The sequence below is a fragment of the Lepisosteus platostomus genome, chromosome 12 (genome assembly GCF_059453375.1).
Source record: "Lepisosteus platostomus isolate fLepPlt1 chromosome 12, fLepPlt1.hap1, whole genome shotgun sequence".
Classification (NCBI taxonomy): Eukaryota; Metazoa; Chordata; class Actinopteri; order Semionotiformes; family Lepisosteidae; genus Lepisosteus; species Lepisosteus platostomus.
The window spans coordinates 602869-627613 of NC_142622.1; the positions used below are offsets into that span (position 1 = coordinate 602869).

At 40.9% G+C, this 24745-nt stretch overlaps 2 protein-coding genes across 2 annotated transcripts in view; one reads left to right on the forward strand and one right to left on the reverse strand.

Moving 5' to 3' along the window:
- Positions 1–7982, reverse strand: part of LOC148650772 (tax1-binding protein 1 homolog B-like) — a 37776-nt gene extending 29794 nt beyond the window's left edge. Inside the window, exons 1-2 of the mRNA XM_088600301.1 lie at positions 7870–7982; positions 917–1110 (exon numbers count right to left, since the gene is read on the reverse strand). Coding sequence (XP_088456427.1) covers positions 917–1093 — 177 coding nt within the window. The 5' untranslated portion in view covers positions 1094–1110; positions 7870–7982. The remainder of the gene's footprint in view (positions 1–916; positions 1111–7869) is intronic.
- A 2504-nt stretch (positions 7983–10486) lies between these two features.
- Positions 10487–24745, forward strand: part of LOC148650773 (3-hydroxyisobutyrate dehydrogenase, mitochondrial-like) — a 43244-nt gene continuing 28985 nt past the window's right edge. The window contains exons 1-4 of the mRNA XM_088600303.1: positions 10487–10629; positions 12967–13127; positions 13217–13326; positions 15738–15859. Of these exons, the coding sequence (XP_088456429.1) occupies positions 10560–10629; positions 12967–13127; positions 13217–13326; positions 15738–15859 (463 nt within the window). The 5' untranslated portion in view covers positions 10487–10559. The remainder of the gene's footprint in view (positions 10630–12966; positions 13128–13216; positions 13327–15737; positions 15860–24745) is intronic.

Consider the following 24745-nt stretch of genomic DNA (forward strand, 5'->3'; position numbering starts at 1 on the left):
ATGAGCTGGAAGGACAGTCCTGGGCTCTGAAAGCCAGGGATGCTTTATGCATCAGTTCCTCCGAGGGTGTGGAGCCATCAGATACCACAGACAGGGGAGGAAGTAACCGCCCTCATATCTACAGTAATAAGAGTCCCTATTCCACAGCTCTGGGGGAAAATATATGGGACTTCGCGGAGGGGTCAGGGAGTTGAGCTGGCTGCACTTTGAGGGGTGTGCTCAAGCTTTCTCGTGCTTGAGCCGCCCCCTGCGGTGAAATAACGAGCGAAGCCATGTTTCCTTTATCCTCTTTCGGAAGTCCAACAGAGCCTGAACACCGCTGTAGCCCTGTTTGAAGCAGCTGGCAGGTCTGTGGAGAGGCAAGGCACAACGAGGCACTGCGGCAGGAGCTTCAGGGAGGCAGAACGGTGGACATGCACAGCAAAGATGTCTGCTGCTCCCACGGCAGGTCAGAACTCCTGTCATACATTGTCAAAGAACATCACTACACCTAGTCACCATTCCACTGCCTACAGGCTGCCAGGCTTTCAGTCTAGACTACTGTAGATTACAGAGAAGGAAAGGGCATCTTTTTCCTTTCACTGTCTTTAAAAAAGGCAGTGCTCTAAATAAGCATTTTCAAATGCATCTTTTAGCAAAGTTCAGAGGGAGCAAGACCAGAGCCCAGAGAGCTTATCACTCATGTCATAAAACTCTGAGTAAAACAAGCTTTTAATGCTTCACTCTATCCTATGACAACTTAAACATACATTTAAACCTACATACATTTTTGGCATGAACTTACAAATGAGGCAAGCGGACGAATAACGCTTCGCTGGCACAAGTGACGTGATCAAACACGCAGCAGCATGTGTTATAAACAGACATAGCCATGCATACTGAGATCGAGAGCAAGACAAAGCAAAAGCATCCTTACCTTAAAGATGCCAACCCAGTCCTTCTGGTGAGGCTTAATGTACTGGGTGAGAGTATAATGGCACTCGAGAGCAGCGTGGGGTAGGTAGCCCTTCGCCACGGTTTGGAAGATCACATGGGCAAAGTTGGACGTTTCCATAGCGCTACTGGATGACGGACTTTCAAGGAAATGTGCCATTCCGAAACGTAATATTTCTGTTTAAAAAATAATAAAGGAACAATATTATTCACTGGGAATTTATTTTACTTTTGCAACAACTGTCTGTTGAAATAAAAATCGTTCTTGATCCAGGGAATCAAATGATACTTTGTGAATTACCTGTGAGATAAATCTGCTCAGAATTAAAGTGGCTCAGAATGGTTTGCATACACGACCCAGACTGGCCAAAAAGCCTCCGATTCCTTCTTAAATAAAACAAATCTTCACAGGCTGCAGCTCATCCCAGTTGCCACAGTGGGGAGCCAGCTGGTGGGACTGGAGGCCTGTCCATTGTAGCACTAGCCCCAGCAAAGCCGGGTCCAATTCAGAGAACTGGGGGGACTAGAGCAACTGGGCTAAAGCACCTTGCTCAAAGCTACAACAGCTGCTTACTGTGGGAATTCGAACCCCCAACTGTCCAGCTATGAGGCATAACGACTATTTTACACTGCCCCATTATGACACAGTATGAACAAATACAACCTTCACAATTAAACAGAACCCCACAGAGATAAGAGGCTAATTTTTGTATTCAAAAACATCTTTAAGCCACCTGCTTAATTTATTAGATTACTAACAATAACGCTTTCCATGTTGCCATCATGTTGTAACCCTACCCGGCCAGTCAGTTGCATTTTCTATAAACAATTTTAACAATAAAGCCACAAACTATAAAGGAACCTGTGAACAAGAAAACTCCAAATTGATTATGAATCAAATTAGATGTTTTATAAAATATAACTAATCATGTGTAACTAAACATAACTAACTGATCAACACAAGAAAAAATAAATCCCACAGACTGGTAACTTTTTTAATAACTCAGTAATTCAGCAGTGGTTCAGCTCCAGTCTGGAGAACGTTTTGCATCAGTTTGTCTCCTTGCTTAGATCTTCACCATGTGGTGCCAGTCTGCCTCTGGTCACCTGCAGTTTCACTTTCAAATTGTATGCAAAACGGCAACATCAGGATCACAATAAAATACCAGCAAACTGTGGTATCTTCAGGATTAGAGGGAATTTTATGCATGTATTACCACACGTATGTGCAATCATTGCTGGTTATGCTCTAGTATATGGGCAAAACAACTGGTTAAACATTGGGGATTTCAATAACATGCCTTATGATGCAAAAACTCACTTCTGTTATTAACAACTCTTTCAAAAAAAGCTGTCATTAGTAACACATTGTTAAACAGAATCTGTACCCTCAAAAGTGTACAGTAAGTCAATAAGCATTTGTAAATTGAGTGAATTCAAGCTTTGAAGAGAAGACGTTTTATACTATTCAGACCACTTCCCAGAAGGGATGCTTTAAATTCCTATTCCTGTGATGGATTTCTACCTAAAGGCCTCTATCTCTACTCCTTCAGACACACGCAGGTTCAATTAGAAAGCATTCAGGCCCAAGGCTGCTCCCTCTGTTCCTAGAGTTGCCCTAAGGAAAAGTTATGATTCTCTCAGGTAACATGCTGAACCTTTATACATAAATAGATAATGTTGTTAGCTGGTGATTACATTGTGAAACATGTTGGAAGAGGCACAACATTTGTGGTTAAATGTTACACAGGGGCTCTAGTTAATGATATTACATGTCAAATAAACAAGCTAAATCAGCAGCATGAAAATTCTCCATAGTGGATGTGCATGCTGGTACACATGATATATAGCTGGCACAATCAAAAATCCAAACAGAAGATTTAAAAATACTTCAAAATAAGCTAAAAACAAAAAACAAAGAAATTACCATCTCAGGGCCCATTCCTGTATTGGGTAGAGCCTGTGAGGCTTTTAGTAGATTGTATTCCAGACTAAGAAATTGGTTCAAAGTTCTGAATTTATTATTTATTCCCAACTTTATGCCTTATTTAGTATGGTAAGCCCCCCTCCAATGCAGGGATTATCTCATAAGATCCCTAGGCCTCAGATCTCTAGTCATCATCTGTAGTTGTCATTAAAGTTTCTGATCATTTCTGTACTTTAATTGTTATTCAAGATTTTTATGTGCTACCTTAAGTAACTGGTGGGAGATGTGACAATTTGATAAACGGGGATGTCTACAGTCCTGTATCTCTTTGAACTGTGTAAATGCGTCAAACCTATGCTAATACCCTTGCTTCCTTCAAGAAACAGCTGGATGAGATCCTTGGATCAATAAGGTATACCAAACAGGCTAGATGGGCTGACTGGCCTCCTCCTGTTTATAATCATTTTACTGTTCTCATGTCTGCCGTGGACACTGTGCTTTTTGCGTTTCACACAAATTATTCATGTTGTCATTTGCAGAAAAAAAAAATTAATCACCACCTCTTACACAGCAAGACTAAGCTATATTCTTCATCATGTCAGTGAAATAAAAAATAAAAATGTGTTTCAAGCCAAGTCATAAAGAGTCCAGGACATCAGCATCATATTTCATAAAGCAGAAGAAACCACACCTCAAACTGTTAACAACATGGAAACCTGCATGCTTGCTACTGCCATCCGCACATTGTTCACAAGAAGCCGATAATTCCTTTCTGGAGTTTATTCTATGCTGAAAGGAAAAGAAATGAAACAACGTTTTGGCTGTGAAGACTTCAATTGACACCTGCAGAAGGCTCCACAGCTGAAACATTTTGTCTCTTTTCTTTTCCTTTCAGCATGGAAGAAACTTTACATGTTCCTTTGCAGCCTATGCATGCTGACCCAGCTCCCTACCTGAACTGCTTTCAGGAGTTTGTCTTACTGTAACAGATCGGATACTTACAGAACAGAATGTGTGTCTTCTCTTATGCAAAGCCCTTTAAAAAACTGATTAATACTGCATTATCAAATCAAGTAAACTGACATGGAATAATGGCTAAAGGAGAAGAGCAAAACGCATCAACATGTGTGACTGTATGACATCACCTAAATCAACCTGAACCTGCACTGCACTGAGTTTATTTTTACTTCTTTTCAATGTTCCTTTTTGACCAGAAGAGATCATCTTGGTTTTAAAAAAATGCTCATGTGTGTTTATTAACTTACCCTGCGTAATTCCCCTACAAACAAATATTCAGTTCAAGCCACCTTTCATCCTCACTTGGTTTTTAATTTAATTGGATGTCCTAAAATAAAATAAAATGGCAAACAAACATGGTTTTAGAATACCAGAAAAGAGCATTTGGAAATGTTACCACAAGAGTTCTAAAAGGAAGAAAAAAGCTTAGAAAAAAAGCAACAATAAATGTGTGATCCACATCACAGAGAGGTGCCGGTAAAGTGTAAGACTCAGGCTCTGCTCGGGTGACAGCACTGCCTTGACGCCAAGTCAGGCTTGTCTTATACCCCACTAAGGGTCAATAATTCAACCGGAAAAAACACAGGTAACTCCAAATAAGTCCGAAAAAATATATTACAAGTTTATAAACAAGGTCAAAAGTTTTTTAAATATTTAGAAATTATAGTACCAACTTATAAATCAGGGCAGTTTGCCTGAAAGACCAGGATATATGTTTGTTGTTCTCATGTCTGATGTAGCCTGCTTCATCTTGTAATCATTGGAATTGCTTATGGTGCAGCTCGTGATTTACAATCATAGCTATTTTGTTGTTTCTATTAAGCTAAGTACTGCAGTTCTAAGCCTGAATTAATAGGACACACAAGACTGCCAAGAGCACAGTAAACGTCAGCAATTACAGTAAGATCTGAAGTGATGAAGCAGTATATCATGGCTAAGGGGGGTATTGTGTAGGAATTCCCTCGTGCTTCATTACTTGAAGTTCGAGTTCCAGTCCAGCTTAAGTTATACTAGTTTCCCATCTAGTAAAAAGTTCTGTTCCAACTCCAGGATGAGTCTTAAAACCTGTCGGCTGCTGTGTCGAACCCACGAGGAAGGGCTCCTGGGTTCGGCTCTCATCCTTCAGATGCTGTTAACGCACACAGGAGGGGTGTGGACACACAGCACGTCCAGCAAATGGAAAGCAGTGGAAATTACTTCACCATCTCTGCTACTAGTTACTAGTATTCTTTCACCTGTTACCATTGTACTCAAGGCTCTGAATATTCACAACCTCCATTTAATTCTTACCAAAAAAAATAACGACAGTTTATATTTTTTCAGATACCTCAGATACTAATGGTATGAGAAACAGATGGCAAGTACAATACAGCCCTGCAGATCTCTGCTAATTAGCTGTACAGTTCAGTGACATAAAGGAACTGTTCCATGTCAAAAGGAAAGACTGGATATGCAGGAAGAGCCTTTTTATTCCCAGACTTTCTTTCTTTAGATGAGAGTTAAAAGAGCTCCTTACATAGTAAGCGAAATCAGTTTCATGATCACACCTAATTCAGTCAGAATCAATTTGATGGAATCAAGTCCTGCCACCACTGTTAAATGTCCATGTGAATAGTCATTCATGAGAGATTTCATGAGCAAAGAACTTTTTTTTAATTTTGCTTTTTTAAAGGGCTGACTAGATTTTCAAAGGAAGAGATCTGTGTGACCTCGATCCTGAAGGTTATGTGTGTTCTGATCTATTGCAATTTGATGACAGTTTATCTTTGTCATCAAAGCAGAGTCCTGCATGCAGTTATGTTGTCTAGTTACAAAGCAGCTCAGAACAGAAATCTGATTCTCTCCTGATGTTCTTCATTGGTTAGTACTTATCTTTAGAGGCCAGTCGCATGAGTTTCATTTTTGTAAACTAGGTGTACTTTACCCATGTAGAACTACAGAACTCATTTCCCAAAGAATCTACTTTGTCATCTCCAAGCAATTAACAGTTTAGCATTCCATGAAAAACATCCCCATCTAACACATAGCTTTCATGATCTTTTTTGTAAAAAGAGCTCACAGATATTAGATATCAGAGCAGAACCCTTCACTGTCTAATTGTACCCTAAAATTAATAACAGAATTAATATACAAACTCATAAAAGGTAAGCCTTGCATTGTACCAAATGAGAATCATGTCATTTAAGAAATTTACTCATTCTGCAACCTGCAGTCACATTCATCCAGCAAGGTCTCACTTCCTCAATTAGGATAAAGCACAGAGCTGTCCTCAATGTTTAATCACGTGACAACTCATCAGACTATCATATCACACAACTGCAGATCGCACACCAGTATCATTCCACAGACTGTACTTCGCAAAACAGAGTGATTAGAAACTGAATTCAAAGAACCCATAAAGAGAAGTGGTGGTTTTGAAGACTCCCCTATCTGCTACTCTGCAACTCAGATTTCCAACACAGACCATGACACAACACATTGTGGTGTGCTTGGAGATGAGATCGTTCAGAGTCGACAGGCTCCTAGCTGGGACTGGCAACAACTCGGTTGTCATTGGCCACGTTGGCACAAGTAGGGCCCGATTAAACAGCACAATTTCCATCCAGGATCAATTTAAAACAACTCAGCCAGAAACCGTACAGGACTAGATCAGCTTTTTTCCCAGGAATCCTACCAGCACCGGGCAAAGGTGAACAATCACAAATATGAATCCGTCTGACAAGTCAATAAGTGCCGAGACGTCAGTGCTGGGAACATCAGAAACCAATTACAAAAAATAAAACTGCCTACATAAAACATCTTTGCCTACGTAAAACTCAAGACTTTTAGTAACTACTAAAAATAACCGTTTGGTTTTTTTTATGTGCATGAAAGGCTTTAACGCTTAAGGTGTGATTCAAAACGAAAGATCAGTTGAAAAGCATCATCGTTCACAACGTCCACTATTAAACCACGTTCATTTTACAGTACAATGGCACGCAGACAGAAACGAGTGATTGGGGGGGTGAGGTGGGTTTCAAAGGTTTTGTGTAACCTTCGCCGACAGAGCTGCCGAAATTCCCCAGTCGTGCAGATCATGACAGCTCATCACCAACAGAATTTCCCAGACGCTCATGAGCAACACCAGCCTGACTCGCTCAGACTCGACGGACCCGCCCCCCGGACCCCCCTATTGGTCCGGGGCCACTGTTGACATTCCCGTTAGGTAAACACCACTGAAGGCCCTGGCCTGCGATTGGCCAGTGCAGCCGCCAACACAGTGTCGTCACGACCCGCAGACGCTCACGAGTTAATAATAATAATAATTATTCGTAATTCGAGTTGTTGGGGTTTCGTACTTTTCGTTTCTACCGAACATCAACAACAGCAGGGGCCCACGGCGACCGAGGCTGTTAAAGCAACGCATCCTGAAGAGATATTAAACATCTCACTAATTTAGGAGTCCAGTCTCCTCCTGAAAAAAGCTTGTTAACTGACAAGCCAGCATGCTCGGATCGCTTATCGATGGATGTAAACAAAACAAAATTAAACTCAAAGGTCAAAACAAATATCGAAACCAAACGGTCCAAGGACAAACAACAACCGACTTTAGTTTCTTTTTCAATACAAATGGTGGGCAGAAATAAAAAGTTTATTTCATGTTACTAAGGGCCTTACGGCCGAATCCATAGTCCATAGTCCGATAGTTGAAACATTAATACTGACTTTCAACATCAAAATCCCTTCACAACCCAAGCAGATTTACAATCAAAGTTTGAGCTCCAAAACGTTTATCTTCAATTTCTTCCCCTTCTGCTTGTTATTTAAACACGGCTAAGCCTGTGGTTCGTCACTGCTGGACTGGGAATGATAACGTAACCCCAATCCCACACAATTTTTACATTGCCACGTAAAAGGACTAACACTAATAATCGTTACAGAACACAACTACATTAACGAATAACCACACAACAACCGTTCGCCATGTGAAATCGAAGTAAAACCCCAGTTACCTTGGTAAACCGTCACTGACGCAGCTCCACGGTCGCCGCTGCCCTTCTTCCTGGAACAGGGGCGATGCGTCACTTCCGGGATCGGTGCCCTTGCCCACTGCGCAGGCGCAAAGTTATTGACTGTGCATCTGTGCCTTTATTTCAAAAGCACATAATAATAATAATAATTGCTTACACTTATATAGCGCTTTTCTGGACACTCCACTCAAAGCGCTTTACAGGTAATGGGGACTCCCCTTCACCACCACCAATGTGTAGCATCCACCTGGATGATGCGACGGCAGCCATAGTGCGCCAGAACACTCACCACACATCAGCTATCAGTGGGGAGGAGAGCAGAGTAATGTAGCCAATTCATAGAGGGGGAGTATTAGGAGGCCATGATTGGTAAGGGCCAATTGGAAATTTGGCCAGGACACCGGGGTTACACCCCTACTCTTTTCGAGAAGCGCCCTGGGATTTTTAATGACCACAGAGAGTCAGGACCTCGGTTTTACATCTCATCCGAAGGATGGCGCCTGTTTACAGTATAGTGTCCCCATCACTATACTGGGGCATTAGGACCCACATGGACCACAGGGTGAGCGCCCCCTGCTGGCCCCACTAACACCTCTTCCAGCAGCAACCTTAGTTTTTCCCAGGAGGTCTCCCATCCAGGTACTGACCAGGCTCACACCTGCTTAGCTTCAAGGGGTTGCCAGTTGTGAGTTGCAGGGTGATATGGCTGCTGGTATAAGAGCTGGTATAAAAATATGGCTGCTGGTACATAAGAGAGGTGACAAACGAGAGGAGGCCATTCACCCTCCAACCCCCTTATTTGCAAGAACTTGTTTGATCCAAAGACTTCGCCTGGCACCGTCTTCAGTGTGGAACATGGGTAGCATGTTCCACACTCCCACCACTCTAAAAACGTAAAAGAAATTTAAAGCTAAGGATTTATTCTGTTCTGCTGTGAGAAACAGATCCTGGGTTTCTCTCATCATCCTGAATCCCAGATAATGAATCCTTCAATTTACCTCTATATTTCCTCAAATCCTCCAAAATATCCACGTAAAAACAAAGGTTTTGACAATCCTACCCAAACTACAGAGAAAGAATATCTCTGCAGTACAGCAAATGTCAAATCACAATCTTAAAAAAACTCCTATAAAAACAATTTCATGCCATCATCACATCACTCAATAACTGTGGTGGCATGGAGACTTACAGAAACATTTTAATAAAGCTGTTTTACAAAAACTGTTTTCATTGCACATAGACAAAACCATTCATTTGCTCTTTATTAGTTAACAACAAAAGGCACTGTCCACATGTCCTGTGCTAAATCTGGACTCATACTTAAGTATAAAGCACTACTGGTCTAATGTCACCTTGACCTTCAGAGGATGATGAATAAGGAATAAAGGCAGCGTCAGGCGTCATACCCACACTTGGGTATGGCCATGGCCATGAGTGACAGGTGAGTGAAGAAGAGTACCTGGTCTAACCAGTTTAGCTTTGGAGCAATGTGCAATAAACTGAATTAGACCAGTTCTGCAACATACTGGAAATGGTATCCGGGATGGTATGGATGAGATGTACTGAGATGATATTTCATTTATCTGAGATGATATTATAATAATAATAATTGCTTATATAGCGCTTTTTCTGGACACTCCACTCAAAGCACTTTACAGGTAATGGGGACTCCCCTCCACCACCACCAATGTGCAGTATCCACCTGGATGATGCAACAGCAGCCATAGTGCGCCAGAACGCTCACCACACACCAGCTATCAGTGGGGAGGAGAGCAGAGTAATGAAGCCAGTTCATAGATGGGGATTATTAGGGCCAATGGGAAATTTGGCCAGGACGCCAAGGTTACACCCCTACTCTTTTTGAGAAACGCCCGAGGATTTTTAATGACCACAGAGAGTCAGGACCTCAGTTTTAAGTCTCATCCGAAGGATGGCACCTGTTTACAGTACAGTGTCCCCGTCACTATACTGGGGCATTAGGACCAACATGGACCTAGCAGGGTGAGCATTCCCTGCTGGCCCCACTAACACCTCTTCCAGCAGTAACCTTAGTTTTTCCCAGGAGGTCTCCCATCCAGGTACTGACCAGGCTCACACCTGCTTAGCTTCAGTGGGTTGCTAGTTGTGAGCTGCAGGGTGATATGGCTGCTGGCTATTGTACTTGTAACCTGCAAGTCCCTGATAATAATATCCTGTTGCTGGCTTTCTTCAATCCCATGCAACCCCAATAACACCAGAACTCCGTATTCTGCCTGCAAAAAAAAACAGATATAAAAAAAATTGGTGTAAATTGCTGTACCAGCCAGAGACAGGACACAACAACTTTACAGTCCAAGTAAGACCTCTCCGAAAGGTGACCTCGAAAATTAATTTAATATTGGTGATATTTTTGTATTATTTATTAAACCGCTTCTCTTTGAATCCATCTAATTGTCTTTTCTAAATTGGCTTTGAACCTGAATGTGTAAACTCTACAGACATGCAGCTCCCGCAAAGACGCACAGCTCCAAAGAGAAGCTATAGGATATCCCGCCCCTCCCGGGTTCTGGTTGGCTATAGTGGGCAACCCTGCCTCTGATTGGGCAGAAGGCGGTGTCACTCTCGTCCACCCCCGTGGTCACTTCCTGACTCGAGCGTTGACACCGCGACGCTGAGGTCAAGGGGAAGGAAACATGGCCGCTTTGGTTCTAGGGTCTCGGAACTTGTTGCGAAGCTTTGGTCAGCATGTGGGCCTGGCACTGGGTAACGTATTGTTTGCGTTTGCATATATTCAATTTTCGCCCTAGTATTGCTCTTGAGGGGGAAAAAACGCTTATCCGAGGCTATTGTGGGTCGGGGGAGGGGTGGGATCTGTAGCTTATGCATTGCAGCACCTTTAAGCTAAATGATATAGATAGTAACATCTGTTTCTGTCCGGTATCGCTTAGCAATCGCTGATGCGGATGTCAGTAGTAGTATCGATAAGCGGGATCGATGTTGGCATGCTATTCAGAGCCAAATACTCTCGCAAGGCAAGCATACAGCAAAAATACTTTTGCCTTGGTCCTTTAGTCCTTAACTAAAGGTCCTTGGTCCTTTAGTTAAGATGCTTTCACAGGCTTGAGGTAAATTTAAATTAAAACATTTTAAGTGTATTTTTTTATAGTTTTGGAAAGCACCTGTTAAGAGCAGAATGTTACAGGATGTTTTTTTTTCCCCCACTACCAGTTTGCTCTGTCTCGGAAGATATGGGATTTTCTGTAGATTTTAGAATCGTGTTTTTACAAAACTCCCTGTCACTAGGAAAACGTTTTACTCTAAAGACAAGCTTACAACTTCACAAGCCTAAGTTAACACCTAAAGAAAAAGTTGGAATCAAAGTGTTCGATTCATTGTTTAAAATATCCTGTTTTAGTGTTATATTTGCTGTAATTGCACATGTAACTGAGATAAATATTATTCTCAGCTCTGTAATTTGTATCACTAGGATGATTCTGTTAATTAGAGTTAATTAGTGTGCAAACAAACATGTTAGTGCTGTATATAAATCACTTCCTACAGTACATTTTAAGATTAGAGATCTTATTTGAAAAAGTATTTGCATCAAGAATAGTTTTAGATTGAGATAAATTTAGACTGCTTTATGAATGTGGAAGGAATAAAGCATGTATACATGCACAGTACGTTAGGGAAAAGCATGAATACTTTGCCACGGTGCTCAGCAAAAGGACATTCCTTTACATACCAAGCCTATGCTGATGTCATGGCTATGTGCCATCTGCATTTCTGCTGGGGTTTCTAGAAAAAAGGCAGCAAGTGATGTTGGGACGTGTTATAAGTACAAGGAGTGTCAGCAGCTGGCTTGCGTATCAGATGTTCAAGGTTAGGTCAATATGCACAACAGGCTGCAAATACAAGACAGCCCTTCTTGCCAGTTCAGAGAGTCTAGAATTTGTTCACTTGCTTCTTGAAGGAGAGCAGGGTTTCTGAATCACCTGAGCAGAAAGTCTGTTCTGTCCTCCCCTCCCCCGTTCGTGTGAAGAAACATTTCCTTTTCTAATTCCATCAACACAATTCATGTTTAAAAAGGAGTGAGTCCCACTAATATGCTTTTATGTAGAATACATTCAAGTCTTTATGCAAGCTCCTGTGTGCTTCAAATGGTTTAAAAATAGCATGAGGGCCAGGGGTATTTCTCCCTGAGTAAGCAGTTGATGGTGACATTAGAAATGCTCTTTTGATTTGGAGAATGGCCGAGTATGAGCCTTAGACTGAGCCAGAAAGGTGAAAGATGTTTATTTCAGACAGGTCCTAAAGAGTCTTGGGGGGTATCAGCTCTACATTCTCTGCAGGCCTATAGTTTAAGTGTAATTTGAAGTCAAAAGGCATATCATTTTGTCTTTATTTCAGTGCTTTTTAATAATGCTATAAGGTACTGTGGAATTAATTATGTTGGTATCAAATAAGTTGTTCATTGTGCACTAGTCTTCCACTCAGAACTGTAAAGGAGAGCCAGTGGGATTTTGTGCGATTATATTATTCATCGACATAATATTAAAATGCAACTCCAGACAGATTTTAGTTATACAAGTTTTGAGTGAGACAAATTGAAGCTTTTCAAGTCTTTGTACATAAGCTGGTTTGTAGACCATTATTTTCTGTTAAGTACAGTGTAACGTCCCAGCTGACGCAGAGTGCTGGAACTCTCCCAGGCAGGGTAACTGGACTGCCTCTCCACATGACTACACTATATTTATAATGACATTTGGCTCGGACTTCTCTGTAATTTCATACTCTTACAGTATGTCTGTCCTGAATACTATGAGCAGAACACTATATTGCATTAAGCAGTGGATTATATTATATATATATAGTTATGAGGTAAGAACATGAGAGAAGTCACAAACTGGGGGAAAGGCTGTTCAGCTGAACATCATCCAGCGTTTCTGGAAAGAAACCAAGGTATCAACTCCAGACTCCACCAGCTCCTAGTTTCATTTTGAGAGGATCCTTCCCTGAAGGGCCAAGCCAGTGTCAGAGCTCTGATCTACCTTCCATCCCTCAGAAGAGTCACCTTCTGCTTTTGTCTGTCTGTTTTAGTGTCATCGAGGGCCCTGGCCTCTAAAACCCCAGTTGGTTTCATTGGGCTGGGGAACATGGGGGATCCCATGGCAAAAAACCTTCTTAAACACGGCTATCCGGTCATCGCTTCTGACATTTTCCCAGAGTCCTGCAAAGAAATACAGGACATGGGGGCACAGGTGAGACAAGCGGTTTTGTTGAATGCATCACAAAATTTTAAAATCTGAAGCCTGGATTTAACATGTGTTGCCTTTTTGTCCCCCTTCAGATCCTCGATTCTCCAGCTGAAGTAGCTGACAAAGCAGACAGAATAATCACAATGCTGCCCTCCAGCCCCAATGTGATAGAAGTATATACAGGGCCAAATGGCATTTTAAAGTAGGTACCTTCAGAATTAATCTCTCTATCATTAGGTGCCATGATAAGTAAAAATTCTCAGATATTTAGCAGTTTTGTGTTTAGTAAAAATCAAAGCATTGCTATTTTATTAAGAATTGATGGAGACCCTTGTTTAAGATAATAAGAAAGCTCAGAGGAAAGATCAGCCCTTTAGTCCATCAAGCCCCTTTGCTTTGGTCGGTTGTGGGTAACTGATCCTATGGCTTCAAGCGTATTCCATACTCCTCAAAATAATTGCCCTGTGCATAGGGTGTACGTCAGGGGCATAAACATTTAAAAAGGAACTTCTTTCACCAAACAAAATTGAAAATTCAGAATGGGGCTCTTTATGGGAATTTTAAGACCTGAATATTTTGGATGTACAGTGAGAAAATCATCCCTGTTGGTGAGAGAGCTGCTAAGCTCAGGCTGGTTCTCTTGAGTTCAGTGACCCCTGACCCAGGATGTTCCAGTCAGGGAATAAAGTTGCTTGCTGAAAGAAGCAGGGGAAGTTGTTTGAGTTGGTCACGTTTAGAATAGAAATTTAATTGCAGTAATTTGTCTTGTGAAATTTGGTTATCAGACATATAAGTAAAAACAGCTTCCGCATAATGCTCAGCTCTGTGTTTCTGTTTGTCTTTCTTTACTGAATACCGTTGATATTTGCACTCTGATGAAAGCAGTAGGGTTTTGATAATGGTGCAAATGAAGTGGAAGGGTTTCAGGTTGTATAAGTTGCCTTGATAATTAATCGACTTGGTATTTTTTTTATCAGCTAAGACGTACTCTATTTTTTGAATATATGTTATCTGCCAGAAGGAGCTAATTTTTCATCAGTGCTGACCACTGGATATAACCTTTGACTCAGTTAAGTCACAGAACCAGTTGGCCTTTAGTGATGCAGTGAAATCAGATTCAAGCAGGGCAGGTTTGCTCTGTCCTTTTTCTTCCTCGTGGCACCTGGGCACCTGCTTCCTGCTACACCCAACGCGAAGCCCCAGGTTTGCAGCAGGTGTCTGGCCTGGCTGGTCACTCTTCCATTGCTTCTTCACAGAGCTTAATGCAGCTCTTCTGTCTGCGTGCGTGTACATACTGAAACCTACTTGCGTTACTTGACAGTTACACAGTTCACCTGCAGGTGCTAGTGTCCTTTACTGTGTGTGGCAGGCTGAACAGATTTCTGTACTTGTGATCTTCAGCAACATAGCTGCAGGCCTTGTTCTGCTTGTCTGGAGCCCCTGCTGCAACTGTAGGTCTGGGTGATGCATCACCTTGCTCTGGATTGAAAGGCAATCCTTTCCCCGTGCCAGGGTTATGAAGCTCAGGGTACTTTGCCTTGAAGCACTGAAGTAAAGGTAGCTGCGTGAGTGAGAGTGACTAACAGGCCTTTCACAGGGAGGTGCAGCCCCAGATCAGACTTGCACTGAGCCCCCCCACCCAGCTCTGCTCACCGTGTCCTCGCTATACCAGATACAGGGCAACATGCGTCCGGCCATCCTGGATTAAATCAGTGTGTACACGCATATCCAAGTGTATGCATGTTCATCCTCTCCATGGACGTGTTGGTGTCTGACTGTTGGGTTTGTTTTGCAAACGAAGGCTGGATTAGTACGGTCTGCCATCTCGGCCACTTCTCTAATGGAGAAGGGTGAAAAGCGCCCGTTGCAAAGCTGTCGTTTGCTGAATGTTCAGCTGGGGGCGAAATGAACCCTGTTCCAATGCAATCCCAGTTTCCTAACTGAGGTGCATGTTGTACCCCATGTTGAAAATTTACAGCCCTGTAATTTTGCAGGGTGCAGGGGTGAGTGTTACCTGGGTTGAGAGCCTCTCTCACGCTACAGATGCAATGCAGCGTGCACATGGTTTCCCTTTTGACCTTGGGGCGACCCCGAGTCTGAAAGCACATAACATTTGCTAACAAGAGGAGGCCATTCATCTTATCTAGCTCGTGTGTTTTTTAGTAGCTGATTGATCTGAGGATATCATCCTACTGTCAAGATATGTGTGAAAAGACCTTAAGAGGATATACCAAGTCAGTGACTGAAATCACTTGAAATTGTTTGCATTCTTCATGGAAAACAACAAACAAACTTGGACAACAGAGGAGAACGCTTTACTTCAAGACCTGCAAGAGTCCCATTTTACTGTATGAAGAGCCTCCAGCAGGACGCTGGGTTATATTTGTGAATATTTATCTCTCCTACAGAAAGCGTATTCATATCAGAGCCTCTGAATGGAGAATAATGTCTATGCAGATGCCATTCCGCAGACCGAGGCAATTTGATCTGAGCATCTACTCCCCCCCACCCCCCTGCACCGTAGTCGCTCAGCCATATGTATTGTAGAGCCTGAGAAACTTCTAAATAAACCTGTTCATAACGCGTCATGACTTGGGCATAACTCTCTTGCAGGAAAGTGAAAAAGGGCTCGCTGCTAATAGACTCCAGCACTATTGATCCTGCAGTTTCCAAGGAAATGGCCCTAGCAGCTGAAAAAATGGGAGCCGTGTTTATGGATGCCCCCGTGTCTGGAGGTAAGAAGCCATGAAGGGTTCTAAAATGATGCTTTCGATTAGCGCAGTTATCACTCACCTTTCGTCCTCCTCGCCCACAATTCACATAAACTAGATGTGTGGCCTCGCGCGAAAAGTGGTGGTAGATAATTAAAGAAGTAATATCTGTCTGGGCAGCACTGGAGTTTTAAAGCCAATACCAGGTTTCTATAGCATAGTATGGTAACAATTTTGTTTTTAAATTAAAATTAAAAGGCGTTGAAGGAATGTGAAGAATTATTAGAAAATTAAATAAAGGGGATTCATGTTTAGAAAAACACTAAATGTTCTTGTAAACCTCTTTTAGTCCCTTTTAACATTGATACTTTGTAAACTTTGTGAAGAGACCCACATACCTTTGATGAGCAAATATCACATCAAACTAAACGGCATCAAAATAATTAGAATCCCCAGCTTTTTGTGGGGGGTGCAGTATTCTTTTAATATATAAATCAAACACAATAAATGAATTATTCTCCTCTCCTCACTTCTTTGAGAGAATCACTGAATAAATTGGTGTTAATTACTGTTTACCAAAGCAAAATGAGGTATTTGAAAGGCTTCAAGAAGTTGTCCAAACAGTCAACCTACTGCGAACGAATGCCTTGTAGTTAATTTAATTTGACATACTACAGCTCTGTTTACTTTAACTGTAAGACATATCTAAAAAAGCAGACGTATTAACTCATAAAAATGAAAGATGAAAAGATCACCCAGACTTTATATCTATTCTCTGTATGATAACCTTTAGAAAAAGGTCAGAGAGATCCTGGTATCAGAATATCTGGAGCAATCAGTGTGTTTAGCAGATTTGGTTTCTTATTGGTCAAGATTTTGCCATTTCAAAAAAGTCATTTTAGTCTGGTATAAACAAATGCATAAGCTTAAATAATTTATTGTTGATTTTGTAGAAACTGGACACACTGTTTAAATGAGCATGTTGTGTTTTTACTGCTATGTGTATGTTAAGTGTGGTGCCATCCTAGTTTTTTTTCCTTTCTTAGTCAAACCATATCAGCATTACTTTTAGTCCAGTTGTAATGTATGTCTCTGAAGTGGTTGAATCTTGTCATGGAGTACACAGCCTCAGACTGCAAGTGACCATGAGTAGATTAATTCATGATTCACTGCTGTAGACCTAAGTTTTCCATCTGTCTGCATCTGTCGTCTGTCCCCCTATTACCATAGTACAAACAAACACTGTAGCCAGTGTGTCTTAAAACCTTTTTTTATAATAAAGACTTTGAGACCAAACTAAAATTATGTACTTACTCTGTGCAGTTCAGAGTGAGCATTAAGATTCTCCTGCACACGTGTATTGAACTGGGTGGTCTAGCCCTAGATAATGTTAAAGATCTTATTTGATGAATACGGTCTGGGTCTGGCATTATCTGAAATCCGCTGATTCTGGCTGTCTTGCCCTTCTGAAGACCAGACCCAGCCTGTGAAGGAGCCTTTACACGTGTAACCCTACACCTGTGGAAGGTACTGCCCATATCCAGCTGAGAATCTATTCTAACCGCAGACATGTGTAAATCTCTCCTGAAGAACAATGTTTTCACTCAATGATACAGTTGTTTAAAAAATTATGGTTAACGTTAGGCACCCCTGGTCAAATTGTATGTAACGCCACCCAACGTGCACACACTCGCACACAGCGCATGGCACGCCACTCCACACACACACTCGCACACAGTGCACAGCATGTTACTTCACACACACACTCGGACACAGAGCACGGCACGCCACTCCACACACACATGTACGCACACAGCACACCACTTCATGCATACACACTCGCACACAGTGTGCAGAACGCCAGTCCACGCACACACACTCGCAGATGGCACAACACTCCACACAAACACACTCTACAGAATGCCAGTCCATGCACAGTCGCACACTCTCGCACCGCACACAGAACACCAGTCCGCGCACACACACTAGCACAGCGCACACAGAACACCAATCCACGCACACACTAGCACAGTGCACACAGAACACCAGTCCGCGCACACACACTAGCACAGCGCACACAGAACACCAATCCACGCACACACTAGCACAGCGCACACAGAACACCAATCCACGCACACACTAGCACAGTGCACACAGAACACCAGTCCGTGCACACACACTAGCACAGCGCACACAGAACACCAATCCACGCACACACTAGCACAGCGCACACAGAACACCAATCCACGCACACACTAGCACAGTGCACACAGAACACCAGTCCGTGCACACACACTAGCACAGTGCACACGGGACGCCAGTCCACACACGCGCTCGTGATTTTTTTTTCTCACTTAATCTGCATCTATAGTAGCATAACATGGTTTTCAATGTCGGAGTTCAATGACTGTTTGATCCATGTGTGTTGCATAAAGTACTTTTTCTGTTAAGTAGTTTTGGTCAGTTCCTGGATCTCCATTTGTGTGAGGAAGTTTTTTTATTCTTTTCCACCTACTGTGGTTATCTCTCCCTGACCAACATGACAAATCTCCCCCATGAAACTATAATGACATGTGTAGACAGGGTTCTCATTTGTATTTCTCCTGCTTGCTGAGTAATATCCTATCTCAAAGCCTGGTTCTTGAAAGTTCTTCAGTGTTGAACATATTGGAAATATAACTTGGCAGGGTCAGCATCCTTTGCTCTTTTCCAGCATGTTGGTCAAAAGGGAAAATTAATTGTATAGAGGTATTTACTGTATATGTTTCTGAAACAATGAAGCATCTTCTGTGGAATTATAATGGTCTACTTTGGGTCCACCTTCATCGTGGTGCTTGACTATTTTGAAGTGTAGTTCATTGACAACAACTCCTGATTAACAGGGAAGACTTGAGGCTTGGAGTTCTTAATCTTTGTGCAAGTGGTTTAAGTCAAAATGTGGTGTTCAAGGAACCAGTGGATGAGTATTCAGCATCGTTGCCTTTTATGCTGATAAAGGGCCATAAAGTTTGAATTGGAGGGAATACCTTTGTAACTTTACTGTTCTGAAATTGACATTGAATCTAGGAGTGACTTGAGATAATGACGACTGGGCCTGTGAGAAAGAAACCAGGGCAATAAAGTACTCTCGCCAAAGCCATTAAGAGAAGGATATGGGGATTCTCGAGCCCTTGACATATATTGTTTGTTTATTAGTTGGCGCCTAGTCTGGAGTCAGGAACCAGTTGATTTCTATCTTGGCGTAGTCTTTGAAATGTCTGCAGGATACTTTCATTCAAAGCTAAAGTAAGCCAATTTTATTGCCTAGCTTTAAAGATTAATAATGATTTACTCGTTTCCTAACCATTTAACAGAGTGGACCTTCTCTGGGGCTCGGGTCTTTATCTGCACAGGAGACGGTGTCTGTGGTGGGATTAAAGGGAGCCCACCGGCACTGTGAACCCGGGGAGCAGGGGTCACGAGAGTGCGCCTCTAAGGGCCGCCCGATGGCCAAACACATTAAACTCTGTTCGCTGGGTCATGCCAGGAGAAGGATGGAAATGCTTGACAGGGGATGGAGAAAAGTGCTGCTTGCTTTTCTGCTCAGCCCTCGTTTGTTTCCTGTGGCCAGTGTTCTGGACGGCCGTGGATTTCACTTCACTGGACTGGAAGGGTTAAGATCAAGCATGCACTTATGCTCTTCTATGTTTTTTTTTATCGGCAATATGAATTTATTTAGAATTAAACGCTTAAACCAAAGACGAAACTGGTCACTACTTACAAGTAAAAATGCACGTACTGACAAAGAAGCTCAGTGCAATCTTGTTCCCTTTTTGTTTTTTCCCTTCAGGTTATATATATTTAAGTAAATTGTAAGTAAATTATGTAAGTACATTCACATTTAATGTTTTGTGGCAGGCATTTAGATGAATATAAATAATCTGGAAAGTATTGAAAGTCCATTGAAAAATCATTTGAAATGATTTTGTCAGACAGGGAGTGACCTCAGTGTAGTATCAGCTTAAGGGCGTTTTTAAACCAGCAGGTGGCGCTGCAGCCAAGCGTGCCCTTCATAGGGTCTTCAGCAGTAGCCAAGTCGGTCTAACATCGCTGTTCTGTTGCATCTCACTGACCTGGTCATGTAACATATAACTACACATACTGCACTACAACTGACATTCTTAATCAGTTTTGTATTATTAATGTTACATGACTGTTCTGGTAAATATATCAGAAGTCCCACTATGTAAAGGGAAACACCTGCTGTCTGTGGCTGCCTGTTCCCAGTCTCCCCACCGGTTGTTAAACACGGCAGACAGGAACGAGGCCTGCTGAGGCTGCTGTCCGCTTGGAGCTCTGCAACCTGAGAGGAAAGGCTGTAAAACAGGCCGGGTGCAGTTTAATGAGGAAGAGCACCTTTCAAGCAAGATGCATTATGAAAGGAACCTTTTATTGTCATCTGCTTCATTGTTTTTGTAGTCTGCCGCTGGCCTAGATGGCGGCAAGAAAGCAGGTGAGGCAGCCCTGCTTTTAATCTGGTCCGTTTACAGTGCTTTCATTCCCCCTGTTGTGGGCGGTTACTGTTTGCAGTGTAGTTTTCAATTTATGAGTTGTTTGTTCTTAAACCCTTTCAATCAGGTGATTCTTCAAACAGAAACTTACTGCAAAAAGCTTTCTTAAACTGAAGTTTTTTTTTTTGCACAGTGAGGGATGGTTTGATAGTGATCCCAGTATGTCTTCATATTACATTTAATACTTTATGCTTTCTTGACCTGGGTTTCATAGCAACTAAACTGTCCTAGAGGAGATTGTTAAGGAAACTTCTGCTGGATCTGATTATTCAAAATTGCCCATTACAATGTTTGTAAAACACCTCCAGCTCATCAGTAGACTTGGTAGAATATTCAGTTGCTGTTAACTAGAACGAATGAATAGATCTTCTTAATTTTCACTTAGCTGCAATATCTGAAAGTTAAAATGCGTTAATGTCTCTTGAAGATATCTCCTTTGAGTATTGAAAATTTATCGTAAAGTAAATCTGCTTGATTTCAGAATACATTTCTTAGATTTAGTCTGTTGAGTATGCAAATCACTGGTTTGACACAATGGATACCCAGATCACTTGTGCCTGAGTAAAGGATGGAGCAAGGAGAGTTTACAGGAGAATTATGTTACAGTATCTGTTTCCATAAGCAATGGATAACATACATACTAGGATACTGAACCAGTATTGCTGACTAAACACTTTCTCATGTCTGAGTACTGAGTGTATATGGATTGCCTTCCCTTTACTTGTTTAAAAGGCACTAAAAGTAAAATAGCATTTTTTAATCCTGTTTCAGGAAACATAACCTAGAGAAGGAGTAGAAATGCTATGTTAAATTGTTATAAAATTATATTCTTTTTCCCATGGCAATGTAAATAAAAATACAATTAACCGCAAACTGTGTAATGTTAAAATCTTCAAACTGTTCAGTGTTTTGTTGGGATTTCAATTTCAATGGTGTCAATATCATTATGATGGCTATCAAAAATAACATTGTCACATTAAGATGGTGATGCATTTAAGAGGACATTTAGAAATGCCTTGTGAACTTTGAACTTTCTGTAAACTGTACAGAAATTGTATTTCTAACAATTGTACTGTAATTTCTAAAGTGTTACAAAGGAAAGTCATTATTTTGAGTAAAATATTTTGGATTATTAGTGTGAAAGTGGAAACTCAATATCTCTTAAAGCATAACTAATAAGCATACTATCAATGAAATAGCCAGGCTAGGAGAAAACTGAGTGAGGCCACAGTGAGGCCGGTGGCGACTCTTTAAGTGTTACAGGTTTCAGTGGCTGGGATAGGCAGAAATATCCAGTGGATAACCGTATCGCTGCACAAAGGAGGCTTTTATGTAACTGAAAAAAAACATCTCAATTCCTGCAAGGGACTGACCAAAAAGCACCGGAGTGATACTGCAAACACGTGGCTGAAGGCTTTGAGGTCAGTCAAACTGGAATGTTTTATTCTAAATCATGAGCGCTGTATCTGATATAGTGCTTCGCTCAAACAACACCATCCCCACTGTCAAGCATGGTGGTGGCAGCAGCAGTCCAGCAGAGTTGCAGTTCTGCTTTTAAGCAGGGACTGGGAGGCTTGTCAGGACTGATGGGAAGATAGATGGAGTAAAGCACTTGCAAATCTTACAGGAAAACCTGTAGGTGGACCAAAAACTTGCCTTTCAGCAAGACAGCGATCCAAAAAGTGAGGCCAGAGCTACACGGAAGTGGCTTAAGAATTAAAATCGTTAATATCCATAATGTAATTGAATCAAAATCCTGATTTGAATACTGCTGAGAATCTGTGCAAAACTGTCCATAAAGCAATTCCCAAGCCACCTGAAACTTTTGAGCAAATCTGCCAGGAAAAATGGCCAAAAAACTGCACAGCGAGTTTAGAATCCCAGAAAGACTTGTGACTGTAAGTTCTTCTCATTATTCAGTTCACAGATTTTTCAGGTTTTATATTTCAGGTATTTCTTTCAGGTTTTTGCTGAAATTTGCTGTAATTCATCTTGCCATGGGATGTCTACAGTTCGAGCACTCATGTTTTGAATAATATATGAAAGTTTAAAAAATGTGTATACATCACTATGTAATTTTAGAAATTGAGACACCATAACAAGAAAGTTTTTTATTATTTTAAGAACCTTTGAAAGACAGTTTTTTTTTATTTTAAGAACACTTCACAATTATAAACAAACCTTTTACCAGTTTAACTGCAAGATTACATCTGCTACAGTTTGTACTTGGTTAAAATGTGATTTTCAGTGGATGTTTGGGAAAAATCAGAAATGGTAAATATTTCAGTCAGGTTTTTTTAAGGAAAAATCTAGTTTAATTTACCTTAGGATAAATGCTGAAGTCTCTTTGTTGTCTTTGTAATCATTAAAAATGTAGAGTGGACGTAATTGATATATATTTAGCTGATTTCAATTTGTCAGAAGCTGTATGTGAATTACATTTCAGCTCATTATTTTTTATCACACGTTTTCTTTGGACTGTTTCCAAGTATGTCATATTCTTCTTGGCACTTTATCAGCTGCTTTCTTAGGTTTATCAATCAGTTTTCTGAAAAGCAAGATGTTATCATTTTGTCTCGCTTCTTATAGTCTTCTGATGGAAGATTAGATTATTCTTCTAAAATCCTGTCATTTTAGTATTTTCGGAACTTTTTAATAAAAATGGGGCTACTGGATTATTTAGCATAATGAGAAACAAGATCTCACAAGCAATGTAAATAAACCATCTACATTCCCTTTATGCTGTAAGGGTTAATGTGCCATATCTACAGTAAAATTAAGTTGCATTTAATTAGATTAATTGTAGTCCTGTGGGTAATACAGCTCAGCATGTTACCTAACTGCTGCATAATTTATGTTCTCAGATATGAGAACCAAACATTGCTGCTGTCTGCTTCACGCTGAATGGCATTAACATCATTTATTCTGAATGGCTGTAGAGGTAATCACATCCTCGGTGCTAATATATACAGTAAATTGGATGTTGCCTGTTCACTCCCGTCCTTCTGACTTAAAAGTTCTTGCACACATTTCTGTTTTTATTCGTAGAAAATCTGAAATGTGTGATTTTTTTATTTTTTGTATTTATTGGTGAAATTTCCACGCTATATTTTGGAGAATACAATTATATTATATTCTGACATTATCTGTGTGGCAAATTCAGTTCGCTCAAATTTTTTGCCAGCTTTAATCTAGCTTTTGAGAAGCGCTGGTGTGTTATAATCTTTTTTTTATTATTATTCTTCTGTGAAAATAAGTGAAATCCAGTTAAAACTGACCAGCAATCTGGGAGAATGACTTATGTTATGCATTATTCATAAAATTCCTCCGTCTGCATCATTAAAACTGTCCACATGCAAACTGTGCCACAATAAAACACTGCTGACGTCATACTCCTGGGCGTTGGCTTGTCTGTTTAAGAACAGAACAAAAATAAACTGGTGTCCGCGTCATGAGCAACGATTACACTACATTCCAGATGTACCAGGATCATCTGTGCACTGCTTTGCTTGAAATAGATGGGGTTTTTTCATTGTTTTATTGGAAATTACACCTTTTATGTTTTATTATTTGAACTGGCCACAAACTTGAGTTGTTGCACTTAAAACTGTGAATAAGAATAATGAGTTGCTTTCTTATTGCTACATGTATCTCATCTCTAGGATTATACTGTGTACTATGAGATGTCCCTACATCTTATCCATAAGATGTCTACGCTGTCCAGAGTTTCTGAATTTAAAACAATCGTCATATGTTAGTGGAATTCAAAACCAGAACACGAACAGAAACGGAACATAAAAGTGTTTATAACAGGGCTGCATCACTTCATTCGTTATACTAGAGCAAATTCACATGTATTTCGTTATGTAGAAGAGGCCTGAATCCCTGCAGGCCAACAGGTAGATCAGATAGCTGTGAGAAGTGATGTGTAGAAGAAAATATTGCCAAACAGAGAAGATGTCAGAGTTTTATTGGCTTCTACTGGAATCAGAATCTGCAACTTTTGGAGATGTCTTTGACACGCGTCATGTGTACTATATGTACCCTTCTTTATGTACCCTGAGGCACATTGAAAATGCAGCATTCTGAGCTTCACATTAGTGCCTCACTGGGTACATAAATATTTACTTTTTAAATAGTGAGCAGGTAGGTTTGTTGAATTAAGTCCAAATCAACCTATAACAATGAAACATTTCACTCTAGTCATGCGATTTCATAAAGCAGTAGGTGCTCGGTGTCGGATATCTGAAGTTTAAAATTGCCGTAAAGCTTGCATTAAGAGGTTGCATAACTAGCAATTAAAAAACGTTTTTTTAATTTACGTTTAATTTTTAATTAACACAAGAGCAGGAAAAATAGC